At 50.9% G+C, this 19,281-nt stretch overlaps 1 protein-coding gene across 1 annotated transcript in view; it reads left to right on the top strand.

Annotated features, from left to right (window-relative positions):
- The window catches only part of LOC146822010 (cysteine-rich venom protein-like), a 280,985-nt gene that overhangs the window by 89,572 nt on the left and 172,132 nt on the right, over positions 1-19,281 (top strand). Inside the window, exon 3 of the mRNA XM_085609411.1 lies at positions 2,722-2,835. Coding sequence (XP_085465537.1) covers positions 2,722-2,835 — 114 coding nt within the window. The remainder of the gene's footprint in view (positions 1-2,721; positions 2,836-19,281) is intronic.

The following is a 19,281-nucleotide window of genomic DNA, read 5'->3' as shown; positions in this document are numbered from 1 at the left end:
TGGATGAAAAAGTGGGAAGTACTGTCCAAAAAGTGTGGAGGTGGTGGTAACAAGGAAGGTGTATGTGGTCCTGATGCTGAATCTGAAAGAGATGTTGAAGGTTACTCTGAACCTAGGATTAAGATAGGGGATTGGGTTAGGATCAAATCTCCTTTGCATATTCCCAAGGGTTTATCTAAGTTTGGTTCACCAGTTAAAGTAGATGCAGTCTCACGTTTTGCCATAAGAGTGAATGGGAAAAATTGGTGGAATCTTTCTAGAGTTTATAAGGTTCCAGTGAGAGTGGTAACACGTTTGGGTTTAGGGTCAGATGATTTGAGCCAAGTTCAACCACAAGTAGGGGAGGAGTCGTTGCCTATAAAATATGTCCCTCCACGAAGAAGCAATAGGACAAGTGTTCCACCTAATCATCTAGATCTGTAGTTTTAATTTGGTGGTTGGGAAAACCATAGGACTAGAATTCCACTTATTAGAGTAATTCTTAATTATGGGGTTTTGTGGGTTGTTTTTTGAATTTGCTGTTTTCTTTTATTGTTCTATATTTTTGGGAGATATTGTTTATGTGTTTTTGGTCATCTTTAGTTATGACTTTGTGCTGGTTTTTATGTTCCTTTCTTATTTTTATGATTTCTTGAGAGAAGGGAGATGTTGTAGTAGTCTCCTATATGTTTATTGACAATTGTATTACTGGCATGTGCAACTCCATGGTCACTGTGATGTCAGTGCCATGGTGATGGAGTGTTATACTTTGAATATCCAGGCTGACCAGTTGGTTCCCTCCATAATATTGAATAGTAGATGTTTCAGCACCCAGGCTAAATTGCTGCATTGCTATGTACATATAAGGTCCCAAAGGCGAGACCAATTGCATTGCAAATGCTTGTTTTAGGTAAGGGAATAAGAAATGGTAAACAAATGTTGAAGTTTTTATCAGAAGGCTAGTTTTAGAGGAGACTATTGTTCTGCCCGGAGGTTCTTGGGCAATCTTATGGACCTTAGGCAGGAGATAAAAAGTGGGGGTGGTCGGTGTTTCAATCTTGAGGAATCTCCTCTCAATAGTCCACCCTCATGCCAGTCGTCTAGTCTACCATGGTATCTTTGTTGTAAATCAGTAAGATATTTTCTATCCACTTTGCAGTAGCATTGTGTATTATTAAGTTGGCGGTAGGCCTCCTCGGTGTACATGGTTCTGGTCATAAGGACCACATTGCCAACCCCCCTTGTCTGACGGTTTTATTATCAGATCCTGGTCACTTTGTAGGTCCCTGACCACTTCCCCCTGGGATTTGGTCATGTTTTTGTTGCGAGGTGTCAGATGTATCAGTTTCTCAAGGTCTTGGGCGTAGATATACACACACATAAATAAATAAAGGGTATTCTAAATGATCCTGGAACTTTCATCCAACATTTCTACACCCTGGCCCAGATGGATTTTCTGGAACTCTATTATATTTAATACTCTAACTGAGCTTCTTTTGGAGAATCCAGGCCATTAGGGTCTGTTTACTCCAGGTATCAACTCTTTACTTCCTTGAACCCTAACCACTAACCCCGTTCAGTCTTCGGTAGTAGCCTGAAAACATATCCTGGAGTATCTTGCAAGCAGTACTTATCTTCATTACTGCAGCTTTAGTCTCATGTCCGTCTTTATATGAAACCTGTTTCAGATGTAAGTTATTAATGAAAGAGATTTCATATAACCTGCCTCTCCCTGAATATTGTACAGTTCTCTCATTTTGTAGCTTTCCAGGACATACCTTACCTGGACTGCTCACAGTCATCTTACCTCTGCTATTTGACAAACCAGAAACCTCTTCTTCATAGACACAATCAACAAGCAACGAGTTGTGTCCATTTAAAAAACAAACATGAAATAAATCAACAGATACATCTTATTCTATAGGCAGATGAATGACCCCCAAAATAATAGATGGGAAAAGGAAACCATGCTGTGAAGACTACTGGGCAGACTTCGATGAACCAATAAATACTGTCTCTCTATGCTGAACAATCTAACCCAATGAAACCAGCGCACGCCTCTCCTTTCTCAGGTTAAACCCATGGAATCTGTTTACAGCATCCATACACTAAAGTGATAACACCAAGACTGACTTAAAACACTCCTGTAACTAGTAACTGCACAATCAAGATGGGCTTGCCAGTTGCACTCGTACTTCTTAATGTGCCTAGTCATGTTTTAGTTTAAATTGGGCCTACAAAACATAAACGGATACAGAAATCAATGTACAGATACCCAATTAAACAAAATCAATAAACGTCTTTCACATTAGGAAGTATGTCACACTATAAACTATCGTGCAGACCACCCTTCTGATATGTACATTGTCAGGCCTTGCAAAAATAACTGAATAAATAAGGGATTGTACTGGCAGAGTGGATGCCCCCCAATCCACCATTGTCTTATTTTGATTGGACTAGATTTTGAGACTGATGTCTTTCACTAACTATGAACGTACGCTAAAGGGCCCAACCAATAGATGATGTCACAATAGATCTTAAAGCGCAAGCCAGCATCACTCAAGGAATACTCTGGAATGCTTATTGTTGGTGATTGTCCGAGATGCAGGACTGGGTAAAGAGAACTGTATTTTTTTCTGTACACTTTATAGAGTTGATGTAACCTCACCTTAGCACACTTCACTATATCCATACTGTTCTGACTGCATTAGGTGTTTTAACTAAATTGATTATATTTTTTAGAGCCTAGATCCTAAACTGGTAACTGATAATGCTGATGTTCAAAAGGCGATTTGCGACAAACACAATGCATTGAGGCGAAGCGCCGACCCACCCGCCAGCGACATGCAAAAACTGGTGAGATACATTTTACATTCATATTTAAAATAAAAAATTAGGGATCAAATGTGAATTTCATGGATGTAAAGAAAACTGTATTTGCCTTTAGTATTTCTGATCTTATATCAAAGAGAATTCAAAATGTATCCAATGCTAATCTCTCTAGGAGTAAGTTACATCTACACAGTATGCGTGGATACCTGGCATGACTATTCATCTCTTTTCCCAAGTATACAAAACCTGTTCCTAGGTACACCGCAACCAGTAAAGACCAATTTAGAGGTGGGTAATGGAAGATCATCAAGTGCCAAATTCTCTCTCTTGAAGATTCTCCTCTTGTGGAACATCCACCACCATAACTTAAATATGCCAAACCTGTATTCTAGCATATTCTCCACCAGATGAGAATCTTCCCTTACCACTAAATCCAACTCAGGTCCTTCTTAGTTATCTAAAGTGATTTCCCCAGATTTCAATCATTTTGGTAGAAGAGCCACTCTTCAATTGCCCCTCGCAGTGTGGTCCTCAGTTCATCTCTGGACAGCAATGTTTTTCAGTAGGCAGCTTCCCCATGAAGAAAGTCTTCACTAGGCAGTCCTCAATGTTTCTGTGTATGTATGTGTATATATATGAATGTATGTATGTATAACTTCCTGTCCGTGATCAAGGCTACTCGCCGAAACATGTAGGAGTAATGGAAGCTTGCTTGTGCCGCATATCCCTGAATAAAGCTGCTGTCCTCAGAAATGGGCATCCATATTTGTTTTCATTGGAGTGATGGGCTTCTCCGTGCCCGCCTTAAGAGGCCGCCCTGAAGGATTGGAGGCTCCTTAATCGGAGGTTGTTGTTTTGATTGAATAAAGGAGCATGACCCACTCGCGGCACTGTGGACCCACTGAGGTAATGCAAATTTGCGAACCGTCGTGCAGCGCTGGAAGGTATTTGATGTGGTCTAATCTCTACATTAATCGTTCTGGGGACTCAAGCTTTGGACAGGGACTGACAACATTAAGCATTACGCTGTAAACACAAGCTCCGTGACTAAACATAATTTGGGTTTGATTGACACTACATGCACCGACATAATGCAGTGAGCACATTATGCCAGAATAATTAGAACTGTTCTTTGAATGACCAGCATTAAAGTTTATGTTTTGGGGGCATTATGGGACTTGTATTTCAAAAGAGTCACGTGATAGAAGACACTACTCAAAAGGCGTGCACACATGCACTTGGTGTTTGACTTCTTGTCGGTGATCAAGGCTACTCGCCGAAACCAGTAGGAGTAATGAAAGCTTTCTTGTGCCGCATATCCCTGAATAATGCTGCTGTCCTCCATATTTGTTTTCATTGGAGTGATGGAGTGACGGGCTTCTCCGTGCCCACCTTAAGAGGCCGCCCTGAAGGGTTGGAGGCTCCTTAATCGGAGGTTGTTGTTTTGATTGAATAAAGGAGCATGACCCACTCGCTGCACTGTGGACCCACTGAGGTAATGCAAATTTGTGAACCGTCGTGCAGCGCTGGAAGGGATTTGATGTGGACTAATCTCTGCATTAATCGTTCTGGGGACTCAAGCTTTGGACAGGGAGTGACAACATTGAGCATTACGCTGTGACCACAAGCTCCGTGACTAAACATCATTTGGGTTTGATTGACACTACATGCATATGTATATATATATATATATTCACTGAAAAAACCATAGGTTTCACACGTGTTATAGTTAGCGGAAATTTTACTGATAAAAAACCAGTGAAATTGCCCCGTTATAGTTAGTGCTGGCAACTATAACTCACGCGACCGCAATCCTCTGCTGATGCTAATACTGTATTTAGACACTTATTTGCCCATGTCTTCTTCCATACATTTTTAGCTATACATATATTACAAATATTTTTTTTTCATAAAGACACATATGTCATCAGCAGAAGATTGCGGTCGCGTGAGTTATAGTTGCCAGCACTAACTATAACGGGGCAATTTCACTGGTTTTTTATCAGTAAAATTTCCGCTAACTATAACATGTGTGAAACCTATGGTTTTTTCAGTGAATTTGCAAGGTTTTTTAAATGCTAATTCCTAACTATAACGTGTGTGAAACCTATGGTTTTTTCAGTGAATTTGTACGTTTTTTTAAATGCTAAGTTACTTTACGCCATTCGAGGCGTGCGCGCCCACTTAACGCAGTTCGTTCCGTGCACGGTTTTTATCAACTTTAATAAGCCCTGTACATTTGGTGGCCTTCGGCCACCAAAAGCACAGGGGGTGGGGTCAATGTGGATAGTGTTTTTTTTATTTCGATTTTATAATTTCATGTTGCCAAAATTTAGTTTTTTTTACCTATTAATAAGCCCTGTACATTTGGTGGCCTCCGGCCACCAAAAGCACAGGGGGTGGGGTAAGTGTGGATAGAGTTTTTTTTTTTTTTTTTTTTTTACCGTACGCTTACGGTAAGCGTACGGTAAGCGTACTCGGCGAAATTGCAGAAAAAAAAATAAAACCGTTTTTGCTCTTGGGGGATGTTTGGGGACTCCCTCAACATGACTGTGTGGGAGGGAGTTGTCAAAAATGCCCCGTAACATGTTTTTGGGCATCAAGTTTGAGAAATAACTCTCAATGCGAGAGACAAAATGGCGGACGCCGCTTCCTGGTTTCGGCCGATTCGAATGTTTACTAAGATCTAAGAGCCAATCAGAATCGCGCTCGCGCACGCCACCGTACGCTTACGGTAAGCGTACGGTAAGCGTACGGTAAGCGGGCTCAGATATATATATTGATTTAAAGGCTATTTTCTCAGAATCTACTGAACAGATTTACACCAAACCTACAAAAGGCACTTCCTTGACCTAGGGACTACCTCTCTGCCAAATTTCTAGTAATTCTGTTCAGCCGTTCGGGCTGTAGCTCGTTCTAAAGGTCCTATGGAAAAATGCATGGGAAAAACGCGTTTTGGGACCCCCCTTTTATCTCAGCCCCCGCTTGACGAATCCCCCCGAGACTTTCAGGGTAGGAGCGGAGCGTAGCGCCCCACCTATTTTGAGAAATTCGCGAGGATTCATCGACCGGCGCCAAAGTTATTCAAAATAGAATGTTGAGGTTTTCCTATGGAAAAGGGGTCCTAACTATAACTACCTACTGGCGACCGCCAGTAGGTAATATATATATATATATGTATACCGAAACCGGTCATGCCGACTTTCTTGAATAAAGCGTCTTGACGAGCCCCGCTGTGTCCCTGTCTTCTGTCCAGGAGGGAGAAGTTGTTTTCATATTTCGCGCACAGCCTGTGGTGCGCCTAAAGGGATCCTTCCTGATAATGTGGTCGTGGAAAACACTGGCGTGTTGAAACTTCGTGTGGAAACCAATTGTGTCCGAGGTATCGGATATCCACGACACCCTACTCACCTGAGGTTACCGATCGCTGCTGCGGAATGCAGTCCAACACTGTGTGGAGAGGCGCATCCATTCAGTTGTGTCTCCAGCCTTGGTGCCGCTTCGTGAGAAAGGTGGGAAGTAGGGGACCCAAGGACGTAAATTCCCCCAGCAAATCCGTTCAAGATTCCTACCGCAGCTCGTAACATTCCAGCCAGGTGTTTGATGGGATCAGTAGTCCGTGGCAAGGGAGTACTGGGCGTCAACACACTAACGAACTGCAGCTGGGCCCTTGCTATTTAGGTGGGAGGAGCTCAATGGATCATCACTAAGGACTCTGTGTAATGGACTGAGGCATTTGAAAAAGGCTGTAAGCCGAAACCGGTCATGCCGACTTTCTTGAATAAAGCGTCTTGACGAGCCCCGCTGTGTCCCTGTCTTCTGTCCAGGAGGGAGAAGTTGTTTTCATGTATATATATATATATATATATATATACATATATATATATAACAAAACCAATCCAGCACCGCCTGACTGACAGCCAACAGGCGGGAAGAACGCTGGCAGGGACCTCTACGATGTGCTCACGCTGATAAGTATAGACAGGAATCCGGAATCGGTGCAAGAATTAATTTATTTAGGCAAATGCAAGTGTAAGTCCATTGCAATCGTCGGACATAGGTGCCAATTACGATCCTGTAAAAAATTCCCCTGTACGACTCGTATCCGGTCTTTTTACCGTACGAATCGCACAAGTGCCGTACAAACTGGCAATCACGATTCGCATGGTAAAAAGTCGATACGAACCGCATTGGGAATCATTCCCCACACGTCCTCGGGTCGGAAAATGTGTCCGACACGTCCTCGGACGATTTACCGTACAAATGTGAAAAGTGAAGTCCGACCGAGGAATCACGATCCAACCCGTGCGTCCGATGTCACAACCGTATGGTAAAAACACCGTCCGAACCAAACTCCCATTGCAACCATGGAGACATGTGCCCGCATACGCGCCCAACACTCCCCCCAGCACCCATACGTTCGAGTCGTACTCCCCGTGAATGTACACCCCCCCTGTATGTACACCCGTGTACGTGTCGAACCCCCACCCGTGTATGTACACCCCTGTACGTTCGAGTCGTACCCCCACCCCTGTACGTGTCGTACCACCGTCTATGTACACCCCAGTACGTTCGAGTCCTACCCCCACCCGTGTACATGTCGTACCACCGTGTATGTACACCCCTGTACGTTCGAGTCGTACCCCCACCCCTGTACATGTCGTACCACCGTGTATGTACACCCCAGTACGTTCGAGTCCTACCCCAACCCCTGTACGTGTCGTACCACCGTGTATGTACACCCCAGTATGTCAGAGTCGTACCCCCACCCGTGTACGTGTCGTACCCCCGTGTACCTACACCCGTGTACGTCAGAGTCCTACCCCCACCCCTGTACGTGTCGTACCCCCGTGTACCTACACCCGTGTACGTCAGAGTCGTACCCCCACCCTTGTACGTGTCGTACCACCATGTATGTACACCCCTGTACGTTCGAGTTGTACCCCCACCCCTGTACGTGTCGTACCCCCATGTATGTACACCCCTGTACGTCAGAGTCGTAACCCCACCCCTGTACGTGTCGTACCCCCGTGTATGTACACCCCAGTACGTTTGAGTCGTACCCCCACCCGTGTACGTGTGGTCACTGTACTTGTGTATGTAGACTGTTGCCATGACTTCATGTGTACATGTATTCTTTTAGGCGCTATGCATATGTATACTTCCAGCCTTGCACACATGTGCTACATGTACTGCAGGATCTTTGTGCACCTGACTGACATTTGTGGGCATTGGATCTGTGGGTACTCCACCCTTTTCTTTGCAGGGGCACTGCTGTGAGTGTTAGGCACCCACCCCTCCTGTGTCTGGGCACTGCTGGGAGGACTCTGCACACACCCCTCCTGACTCTGGGCTCTGCTGGGAGTGATAGGCACCCACCCCTCCTGTGTCTGGGCACTGCTGGGAGAACTCTGCACACACCCCTCCTGTCTCTGGGCACTGCTGGGAGGACTCTGCACACACCCCTCCTGACTCTGGGCACTGCTGGGAGTGATAGGCACCCACCCCTCCTGTGTCTGGGCACTGCTGGGAGGACTCTGCACACACCCCTCCTGTCTCTGGGCACTGCTGGGAGGACTCTGCACACACCCCTCCTGACTCTGGGCACTGCTGGGAGTGATAGGCACCCACCCCTCCTGTGTCTGGGCACTGCTGGGAGGACACTGCACACACCCCTCCTGTCTCTGGGCACTGCTGGGAGGACTCTGCACACACCCCTCCTGACTCTGGGCACTGCTGGGAGTGATAGGCACCCACCCCTCCTGTCTCTGGGCACTGCTGGGAGGACTCTGCACACACCCCTCCTGCCTCTGGGCACTGCTGGGAGTGATAGGCACACACCCCTCCTATTTAACAATCTGTACGCTTAGTACATACACTTGTGTGGGTTCGCTCCATGGGGGTACGGTTCGTACTTACACTGTTGGGGTGGGAGTGGGCTCCATACGTACGCGGGTGAGGGTACGGGTCGTACTTACACTGTTGGGGTGGGGGTACGCTCCATACATACGCGGGTGAGGGTACGGGTCGTACTTACACTGTTGGGGTGGGGGTACGCTCCATACGTACACGGGTGAGGGTACGGGTTGTACTTACACTGTTGGGGTGTGTTAGACCCGGCCCTCGTAACATAGCCAGACCTGACCCCTGCACCTCACACCAGCCCCCGAGCCCACGGCCTAGCCGATCCTTCTCACCAGAACACACACACCCGACCCGGACTTCCCCGTCCGTGGCCTTCCTCCTTTCCGCCACGCCGGGCCCGCGTGCCCACTTCATGCACCAAGATGGCCACCCGCCCCCAGCGCGACCCTGGCCTAGAGGCGCCACTCCGGCTGAAGGACACCGCGCTCCCCTTGGGATGAGAAAGGGAGGAGCAGTTTCCATCACACCTCTGCGCTTCCCTGAGAAGTTGGGTTTCGATCGACCCGCCGGCCTCCCCGAGGGCTGGCTCCACGCCTGCTGGGTGTCTGGGACTCCTCCCGACCCGGCCCTGAAAGGATCAAAAGACAATGGCAGGAAACACCAACAAGCGACCCCCAGGTGAAAAGACCCCTGCCTGCACAGACTCCGGACATCAAAGAGGAGTCGCCCTATAACAAGGGGTGCTCTGGGACTGTCCGGCAGATTCGCCTTGGAAACACCTGAGCCCTGCTGAGTGACTCGCGGCTCCCTGAAGATCGTAAGACCTCCGAACTTGTGCTTGAGCCCTGCTGAGTGACTCGCGGCTCCCTGAAGATCGTAAGACCTCCGAACTTGTGCTTGAGCCCTGCTGAGTGACTCGCGGCTCCCTGAAGATCGTAAGACCTCCGAACTTGTACCTGAGCCCTGCTGAGTGACTCGCAGCTCCCACAGACTCTCTTGGTCCCGCCGGACCCCACGACGACAAGCGTATCCCCCAGCTCGAGGATTGTGAGCTGTGCGCCGGGTACGCTCCTGCATCTGATCCATATCCCCAAAGACTGTCCCGCTACCGCCTACCCCCCTCCAAGACTTTGTGAGCCCGCGCTCCACTTGTATATATTGGCCTTGCTGTTCATAAAGATCCTACAACTCCGATCTGATAAAGATTTTGGCTTAAGAATCCTCGGTGTGGTGTCTCTTTGTCGTGTGGTGCCGAGTGTACGATCCTAGATACGAGATTCCTCCCCTGAGGAGTCTCCCGCCAGTGCCCGGCTACGATACCTCGAGGGTGGGTCTCAGGATAGTCGGGGCCTCCTCCGGGCCCCTTTGAGGTTGCCTTCTAACATTGGTGGCAGCGGTGGGATTCGGGCCCATAATCTAGAGATCGTACCGTGAACGGCTGACGCACTACCGACAGAGATGGCAGAAGGAAACGCCGTGGTTCTCACAGAAAACGACACCAGTACCGTGTTCCAGGTGGAACAGCTGGAAGAGTACACACACAAAGAACTGAAGCAATTCTGTAAGGAACTCAGAATCGCTACCACTGGTCTCAACACCAAAGAAGATATGCAAAAGGCACTGAAAGCTTGGGTGGATTCTGGAGCCTCCCGCCCAGAAAAAGCGGGGGAGCCCCACGACGAAGCTGGACCCTCCCAAGGAGAACGCAGCAGCAACCAGGTGCGAGGCTTCGTACCAGACGGGGGCCTATCCCCGGAGGAACTCGCAGACAGAGAAAGAAGTCGCCATCACGAACTTGAATTAGCCAAACTCAAAATTGAGGGAGAGTTGAAATTAGCCGAGAAAAAGCTAGCGGTGGAACAGCTGCGAGTGCAGGGAGAACTAGAAGAGAAGAAACTCCAACGGGAACACGAAGGAAGGAGACTTCAACTGGAACATGAACGCAGCTTGAAGGAAATGGAGCTGAAAGCAAAAAGCGAAGAAGCGCGGCCCCCGGGGAACCGAGAGGCGGCCTCCCCGGCAGAGCAGAAGGTCCACATCCCCAAAGATGTGGTCAAAGAATATTACAAAAACGATGACATTCAACAGTGGTTCCAGGCCTACGAGGTCGCCATGACCTCCCATCGGGTCCCGCAGAAGGATTGGGGGGCCGGGCTGTGGGGACGATTCCTGAGCGAAGGGAGAGACACCCTGCTCGACCTACCAACCTCCATGCAGACCTCCTATGACCACATGAAAGCGGCCCTCCTCACAAGGTACGGCCTCACCCCGGAGATGTACCGCCAGCGGTTCCGGGAATGCAGGAAAATCCCGGGTACCACCTGGGTGGAGTATGTGAATTTCTTCAGCCGCGCCTTCGATGGGTGGATCAAGGGCAGCAAGGTAACCACCCTGGAAGAACTAACAGACCTTATGTTGTGGGAACACCTGGCTGCGAACTGCTTTGTGGAACTGCGCCAGCATCTGCTCGACAGCAAGCTCACGGATCCGAGAAAGCTGGCCGTCGAGGCGGATCGCTGGACCAACACCCGGGTCTCCCGGGGCCCTGTAGGAGAGTACCCCCGAGCCAGTCAGGGACCACCCCGCCAGAGAGGGGGGGAAACCAGGGAGGGCAGAGAGAGTCTCAGTCTAGTCCCCCGAAGTCCCAACCCCCGCCTTTCCCGGCACCCCCACCAGCTGTATCCGGCCCCCCCCTGAGACGGGGGCACCGGGTGACCATCACTTGTTTCCGTTGTCAGAAGCCCGGGCATTACGCCAACGACCCTGAATGCCCCATGGCCCCACACACCACCCAGGCAGCACCCCCCGCTAGACAGATAGCCAATGTAGCACTGGGGGAGGAGGTTGAGGAGACTGAAGAGTGGGAACCCGCAGCCATGGCCCTAGTATCCTTAGGAGATAGAGAGATGGTCCCTGGAAGCCTCCTGCCCTCCAACACGAAGAAATATGGGCAGCTCGTAACGATCAATGGCCACCAAGTAGAAGCCCTCCGTGACACCGGGGCCAGCATCACCGGTGTCCTCAGTCATTTAGTCCACGAAGACCAGGTCCTCCCCAACGTCTTATGCCCGGTCATTTCCGCCGACAACACGGAAAGCCTATGTAAGGTAGCCCTGGTGCCTTTTGAGTGGGGAGGGGTGGTCGGGAAACTGAGAGTCGCAGTGAGAACCTCCCAGCCAGTCGACTGTCTCCTGGGGAACGACCTGGAAAGTTCCCCCTGGAAACAAGTCGAGCGCAAGACCCACCTAGGGATGATGGGCCTCCCTGAGTGGGTGTGCGCCACCACTCGATCCATGGTGGCCCGACTGACCCCCCTGAGGGAAGTCGACGACGCCCCGACCACTGAAGATAGGATGGTCCCCGCCGAGGGTCCCCACATCCCCCCACCAGAAGGGTCGGTCGCCAGTGACGAACCCCCGCCTTCCGACTCCGCCCAGGTCACCGAGTTAGGCGATCTGCCCGAATTGGCCCAGTGGCGCCACGAGGGGGGCCCCTCCCGAGAGGAGTTCTGCCGAGAGCAGGCTACCTGTCCTTCCCTGGTCGGGCCCCGGCAACAGGCAGAGGCCCAGGCCGCAGGCGACCAGACTGGGACTCACCGGGTGTATTGGGAGAATGGCCTTTTGTACAGCGAGCAGAAGTAGGTGGAGCTAGGGTCCGGCCGGGTGCTGGTGGTACCCCTACGCTTCCGAACCCTCCTCCTGGGCTTGGCCCACGACGTTCCCCTCGCAGGCCACTTGGGCCAGGACAAAACCTACAGTCGCCTCGTGACCCACTTCTACTGGCCCAGAATGAGAGCAGATGTAGAAGCCCACTGCAAGTCCTGTCCCACGTGCCAGGCCAGTGGGAAGAGCGGAGGAAAGCGCAAGGCTCCCCTCCAACCCTTCCCTGTCGTCAGTACCCCTTTTGAGCGGGTCGGGATCGACATCGTTGGGCCGCTGGACCCCCCAACTTCCCAAGGGCACCATTTTATCCTCGTCCTGGTGGATCATGCCACCCGATACCCTGAAGCCATCCCCCTGCGCACCGTCACAGCCCCCGTGGTGGGCGGGGCATTGATGGGAATCTTCTCCCGCATGGGTTTTCCCGCGAGGTCGTGAGCGATCGCGGTACCAACTTTATCTCCTGTTACATGAAGTCCTTGTGGCAACAATGCGGGGTGTCCTATAAATTCACCACCCCGTACCACCCCCAAGGAAACGGCCTGGTAGAGCGGTTTAACCGGACTCTGAAGGGGATGATCGCGGGCTTGGAAGAGCCCCTCCGGCATAAGTGGGACGTCCTGCTCCCCTGCCTCCTATTCGCCTACCGAGAAGTTCCCCAGAAATCCTTGGGGTTCAGCCCCTTTGAGTTACTCTACGGACACCCCGTCAGGGGGCCCCTCAGCCTGGTCAAGGAGGGGTGGGAGGCGGCGCCCCGAGGCCCCCCCGAGATGTGTTCCGCTACGTCCTGACCCTCCGAAACCAGACTAGGAGGCTCCGAGAGATGGCCGAGGCCAACCTGGAGGCGAGCCAGGAGGAGATGAAGCGCTGGTACGACCAGAACGCCACTCTGGTCGAGTTTCAGCCGGGCCAGCAGGTATGGGTCATGGCCCCCGTGAAACCCTGCGCCCTCCAGGATAAATGGACCGGGCCCTTCAAAGTGGTTGAGCGGAAGAGCCAGGTCACGTACTTGGTGGACGTCCAGTCACCCCGGGACCCCCTCCGGGTCCTCCACGTGAACTGCCTCAAGGCCCTCTTTGTGCGGACGGAGCTGAGCCTCCTACTGGCCACTGATGACGGATCCGAGGAGGAGTCGGATCCTCTCCCTGATCTCCTGTGCACCAAAGAGAAGGACGGCTCCGTAGAGGGAGTGAACCTCTCCCCATCCCTCACTCCCCAGCAACGTGAGGATTGCTGCCAGCTCCTAGGGCAGTTTCCTGACCTTTTCTCCCTGGTCCCCAAAGTCACCGACTGGTGTGTCCATGACGTGGATACCGGGGACAGCCCACCGGTGAGACACCGAGCCTACCGAGTCCCTGATCGGGTCCGGTCCTGTATTCAAGCCGAGGTCTCGAAAATGTTGACCCTAGGAGTGATCGAACCCTCAGACAGCCCCTGGGCCAGCCCCGTGGTCCTGGTCCCAAAAGCAGCTGCCCCCGGTGTCGCCCCAGAACTCCGCTTCTGCGTGGACTACCGGGGACTCAATGAAGTCACCCGAGCCGATGCCCACCCCATTCCCCGAGCCGACGAGCTCATTGACCGTCTCGGGGCTGCTCCGTTCCTCAGCACCTTCGATCTCACCTGCGGCTACTGGCAAATTGCGCTCACAGAAGGAGCCAAGGAGCGGTCCGCCTTCTCCACCCCGGATGGGCACTATCGCTTTCGCGTGATGCCCTTCGGGATGAAAAATGCCCCGGCCACCTTCCAGCGACTGGTAAATAGAGTCCTGGCCGGGCTGGAAAAATTCAGTGCTGCATATCTCGACGATATCACAGTTTTTAGCTCTGAGTGGAGTGAGCACCTCCAGCACCTCCGGAGGGTGCTGACCGCCCTGCACCAGGCAGGCCTCACCGTGAAAGCCAGCAAGTGCCAGATTGGGCAAGGTTCGGTAACCTACCTGGGGCACCAGGTCGGAAGCGGGCAGGTCGCCCCTCTACAGCCCAAAATCGACGCCATCCTAGCCTGGGAACCCCCCACTACCCAAACGGAGGTCCGAGCCTTTCTGGGCCTCACGAGCTACTACCGGAGATTCATCCGGAATTACGGCAGTCTGGTCGGTCCCCTCACGGGACTCACGTCCAAGAAACAGCCCAAGAAAGTGCAGTGGTCCCCTGCCTGCCAAGAGGCGTTCGATGCCCTGAAAGCGGCCATGTGCACTGCCCCCGTCCTCCAGGCCCCCGACTACTCCAAGGAGTTTGTGGTACAAACAGATGCCTCCGAGCATGGCATCGGGGCAGTCCTCTCCCAGGTGAATGACCAAGGCCTAGACCAGCCCGTAGCCTTCCTCACCCGAAGGCTGTTGCCCAGGGAACAGAGATGGAGCACCATCGAGCGCAAGGCGTTCGCCGTAGTCTGGGCCCTCAAGAAGTTACGCCCTTACCTGTTCGGCACCCATTTCAAGGTCCAAACCGACCATCGCCCCTTGCGATGGCTCATGCAGATGCGAGGAGAAAACCCCAAGCTACTGCGGTGGTCAATCTCCCTCCAGGGGATGGATTTCACCGTGGAACATCGCCCTGGTACGGACCACGCCAACGCCGATGGCCTCTCCCGGTTCTTCCGCCTCAGCGAAGAGAACCCCCAAGAGGATGAGTAGTTCTCTCTGGCTTTCAGCTGGGGGGGACGCGTGTTAGACCCGGCCCTCATAACATAGCCAGACCTGACCCCTGCACCTCACACCAGCCCCCAAGCCCACGGCCTAGCCGATCCTTCCCACCAGAACACACACACCCGACCCGGACTTCCCCGTCCGTGGCCTTCCTCCTTTCGGCCACGCCGGGCCCGCGTGCCCACTTCATGCACCAAGATGGCCGCCCGGCCCCAGCGCGACCCTGGCCTAGAGGCGCCACTCCGGCTGAAGGACACCGCGCTCCCCTTGGGATGAGAAAGGGAGGAGCAGTTTCCATCACACCTCTGCGCTTCCCTGAGAAGGTGGGTTTCGATCGACCCGCCGGCCTCCCCGAGGGCTGGCTCCACGCCTGCTGGGTGTCTGGGACTCCTCCCGACCCGGCCCTGAAAGGATCAAAAGACAATGGCAGGAAACACCAACAAGCGACCCCCAGGTGACAAGACCCCTGCCTGCACAGACTCCGGACATCAAAGAGGAGTCGCCCTATAACAAGGGGTGCTCTGGGACTGTCCGGCAGATTCGCCTTGGAAACACCTGAGCCCTGCTGAGTGACTCACGGCTCCCTGAAGATCGTAAGACCTCCGAACTTGTGCTTGAGCCCTGCTGAGTGACTCGCGGCTCCCTGAAGATCGTAAGACCTCCGAACTTGTGCTTGAGCCCTGCTGAGTGACTCGCGGCTCCCTGAAGATCGTAAGACCTCCGAACTTGTACCTGAGCCCTGCTGAGTGACTCGCGGATCCCACAGACACTCTTGGTCCCACCGGACCCCACGACGACAAGCGTATCCCCCAGCTCGAGGATTGTGAGCTGTGCGCCGGGTACGCTCCTGCATCTGATCCATATCCCCAAAGACTGTCCCGCTACCGCCTACCCCCCTCCAAGACTTTGTGAGCCCGCGCTCCACTTGTATATATTGGCCTTGCTGTTCATAAAGATCCTACAACTCCGATCTGATAAAGATTTTGGCTTAAGAATCCTCGGTGTGGTGTCTCTTTGTCGTGTGGTGCCGAGTGTACGATCCTAGATACGAGATTCCTCCCCTGAGGAGTCTCCCGCCAGTGCCCGGCTACGATACCTCGAGGGTGGGTCTCAGGATAGTCGGGGCCTCCTCCAGGTCCCTTTGAGGTTGCCTTCTAACAGGGTGGGGGTACGCTCTATACGTACGCGGGTGAGGGTACGGGTTGTACTTACACTGTTGGGGTGGGGGTACGCTCCATACGTACGCGGGTGGGGGGACGTGTCGTACTTACACTGCTGGCATGGGGGGTACGCTCCATGCCTACGGGGTGGGGGTACGGTCCGTACATATCCGTCCCCACGCTATGTGATGCTTGTGCGGGCCGTCCCCAGGCCTTTGCCACGTGGGTACGAGCCGTCCCGCCATTGTTGGGGTGACGTAGGTGTGGGCGTGGTACGACTCGTACCCACGCTCTTAAGGCGTGGGTACGGGACGTACCTGTCTGGTTGTGTTGCCGGTTCGCGTCGTCATGAACTTCCGTTGTGGCGGTCGCTGGCTTAGCTGGACACGCCCCCACCCCCTCGTAGTGACCAGGGCCTGAGGGTCAGGTATGTCCAGGGCATGTGTGCTGTGTGACTATGGTGGGGGTTTTGTGGCCTGCCCCTGGTCCTGCCCCCCCCTTTCCCCCCTCCCTTTGTTGTTCTGACCTTCTGCGGCGTCTGCGTCGTAACCTGTAGAGGAGGTGGACTGTTATGAGGGCCGGGATGACACGTAGGTTCGGGTCCATGTCTGTCCGTCGCGTACGGGTACTCCTTGTTCGCCTCGTCCTGTCTGTCCGTCCCGTACTGGTACTCCTTGTTCGCGTCGTCCTGATTTCCCGGCAGTTTTTGGCTGCCGGAAAATATTCACCGTGCGGGATGACGTCGGTGCGAATCGTAATTCCTGGTTCGTGAATGGCAGGCTGCGAGCGTCCCGACGTCAGCTCGGCGCTTTCCCGGATCGCATTTGTATGTTTATTTTCGTCGGTCGGGGTTTTGTACGATTCGTACGGAAATGGTGTTTCCGTGCGAATCGTAATTCCATGTTGGTAGATTTTGACGACCGGGTACGCGTCGGACGGAGAATTTGCTCCGTCCGACGGTTCGTACCCGGTTTTTACAGGATCGTGATCGGCGCCATTGTGTCCACCATGACGCGTTTCGCTCGCATTCGCGAGCTTGATCACATGACGCGCTCGGGAACAATCATGCATAAATTAACACACAAGCACAAATTACTTTAGAAATAGACCTAAATGTGTGCGTGAAACTAAACAACAGACTCCTGATACATATGGTGTCAAGCCTTGAAACTACCGACAGTCCATAAACACCGTATTGGTAGTTAATTGCAACTAAATGAAATCCAATACTTAATAGCTGCTAAGATGTTACAAATAATTATGGCAAATAATATTTACAAACACAGTAAATAGCACTTTGTAAAATACCATTACAAATCACAGACAAGTTTCATCAGAAATATAGTAAAATCAGCAAAGTTGCTGTTTTGAGTGCAAAAGATGCAAGTGCAAAGAGTCAAAATGATTGTGCAAATATTGCTGAATCTGAGGCCAGTGCCAAAAATCAGAATAATTGTGCAAATACCGCTAAGTCAAAGGCAAGTGCATAGTGCCAAAGGGACATACATATGAACACAATGGACAATAACAATTGACATATAGCAATAAAATTAACAGTTGGAATTCTAGACTATATAAGGGAGGTGTCCAGGCAGTTGAACGATATTCAATGCTATAGGAAAATAAACAAAGATCCAACCCTTGAACTCCAGAACATTCTATTTCCGATTCTCACTAAAGGCTTAGAAGAAGGTTTCCTGTCAAAAAAAGAATTCGAATTTCTACAAAATAAAAATCCAAGGACACCCTTGTTCTACGTTCTCCCAAAGATTCATAAAAGTGAAACGTCACCACCAGGCAGACCAATCATTTCTGGCTGCGACTCCTTGATGGAACCTATCTCAAAATTCGTCGACTATTTTTTAAAACCTTTTATGGTTGAAGTACCATCTTTCCTAGCAGATACAACAGACTTTATTAACAAATTGTCATCCATTGACTTTGTCCCAGAATCACACCACTTAGTAACACTCGACGTGGTTTCACTATATACACAAATACCTCAGGACGAAGGCCTTTCTGTTATTCAATCATACCTGGAAACAAGAAAAAATCCTAAAGTTCCGACAGAATTCATTATGAAACTAGCCAGTTTCGCATTAAAAAAGAACTATTTCAATTTCAACGGGGAATTCTATTTCCAAGTCAAAGGAGTAGCAATGGGTTGTCCATTTGCACCAGAACTGGCGGTACTCTTTATGGCCAAATATGAAGAGAAGTTCATCTATAACTATAATCCCTTTACCCAGCACATCAGTAAATGGACTCGTTACATAGATGACGTGTTTATGACTTGGACAGGGTCTCTAGAGGACCTCAAAAATTTCCATGATTGGTTAAATAATCGAACCGCGGACATACAATTTACTTTAAATCATTCTCAGATCAAAATCGCTTTTCTGGATGTAGAAATCTATCCATCTGATAATGGTTTGGCTACCACCTTGTTCAAAAAGACAACTGATCGAAACAAGACCCTACACTTCTCAAGTTACCATCCGAGAAACTTACGCGAAAATCTGCCTTATGGACAATTCCTGCGCATAAGACGAAACTGCCAATTTAAAGACGAATATATGTCTCATGCAACCACACTGTTTGAAAACTTGAAAAAAAGAGGATACCCCAAGAAACTCATAAAAAGATCAATGAAAAGAGCTTGGTGGACCCCAAGGGAAGAACTACTAAAAAAGACTGAGAGGCAACCACTACAAAGGATTGTCTGCGTCTCTACATTTTGTCCTAACTCAAACCTATTGGAAAAATGCATCTCACAAAACTGGCATTTGATCAAAAATCTTGATGCTTCTTTTAATCAAAATCCACTGTTTGCATTTAAAAAAGACCGTAATATTGCCAACCAAATTGTTCAAGCAGCAATGCCTCAAAATAAACCAACTACTGTACGGGACTATGTAGGACTCCAACCAATTCAAGGCCACCACAAATGCGACACCTGCATCTGCTGTGATTCCACATTAGAAGGAGATCTTTTCGAACATAACTCCATTTACTGGAAACATGAATCCTTTACCAATTGTAAAAGCAAATCAGTCGTGTATGCAATACGTTGCCCTTGCAACCTCCTATACATAGGAAAAACCAGTCAAGAAATCAGAACCAGAGTGTCCCAACACAA

Source organism: Triturus cristatus, chromosome 6, assembly GCF_964204655.1.
Source record: "Triturus cristatus chromosome 6, aTriCri1.1, whole genome shotgun sequence".
NCBI lineage: Eukaryota > Metazoa > Chordata > Amphibia > Caudata > Salamandridae > Triturus > Triturus cristatus.
This window is presented reverse-complemented; position numbering and strand designations above follow the sequence as displayed.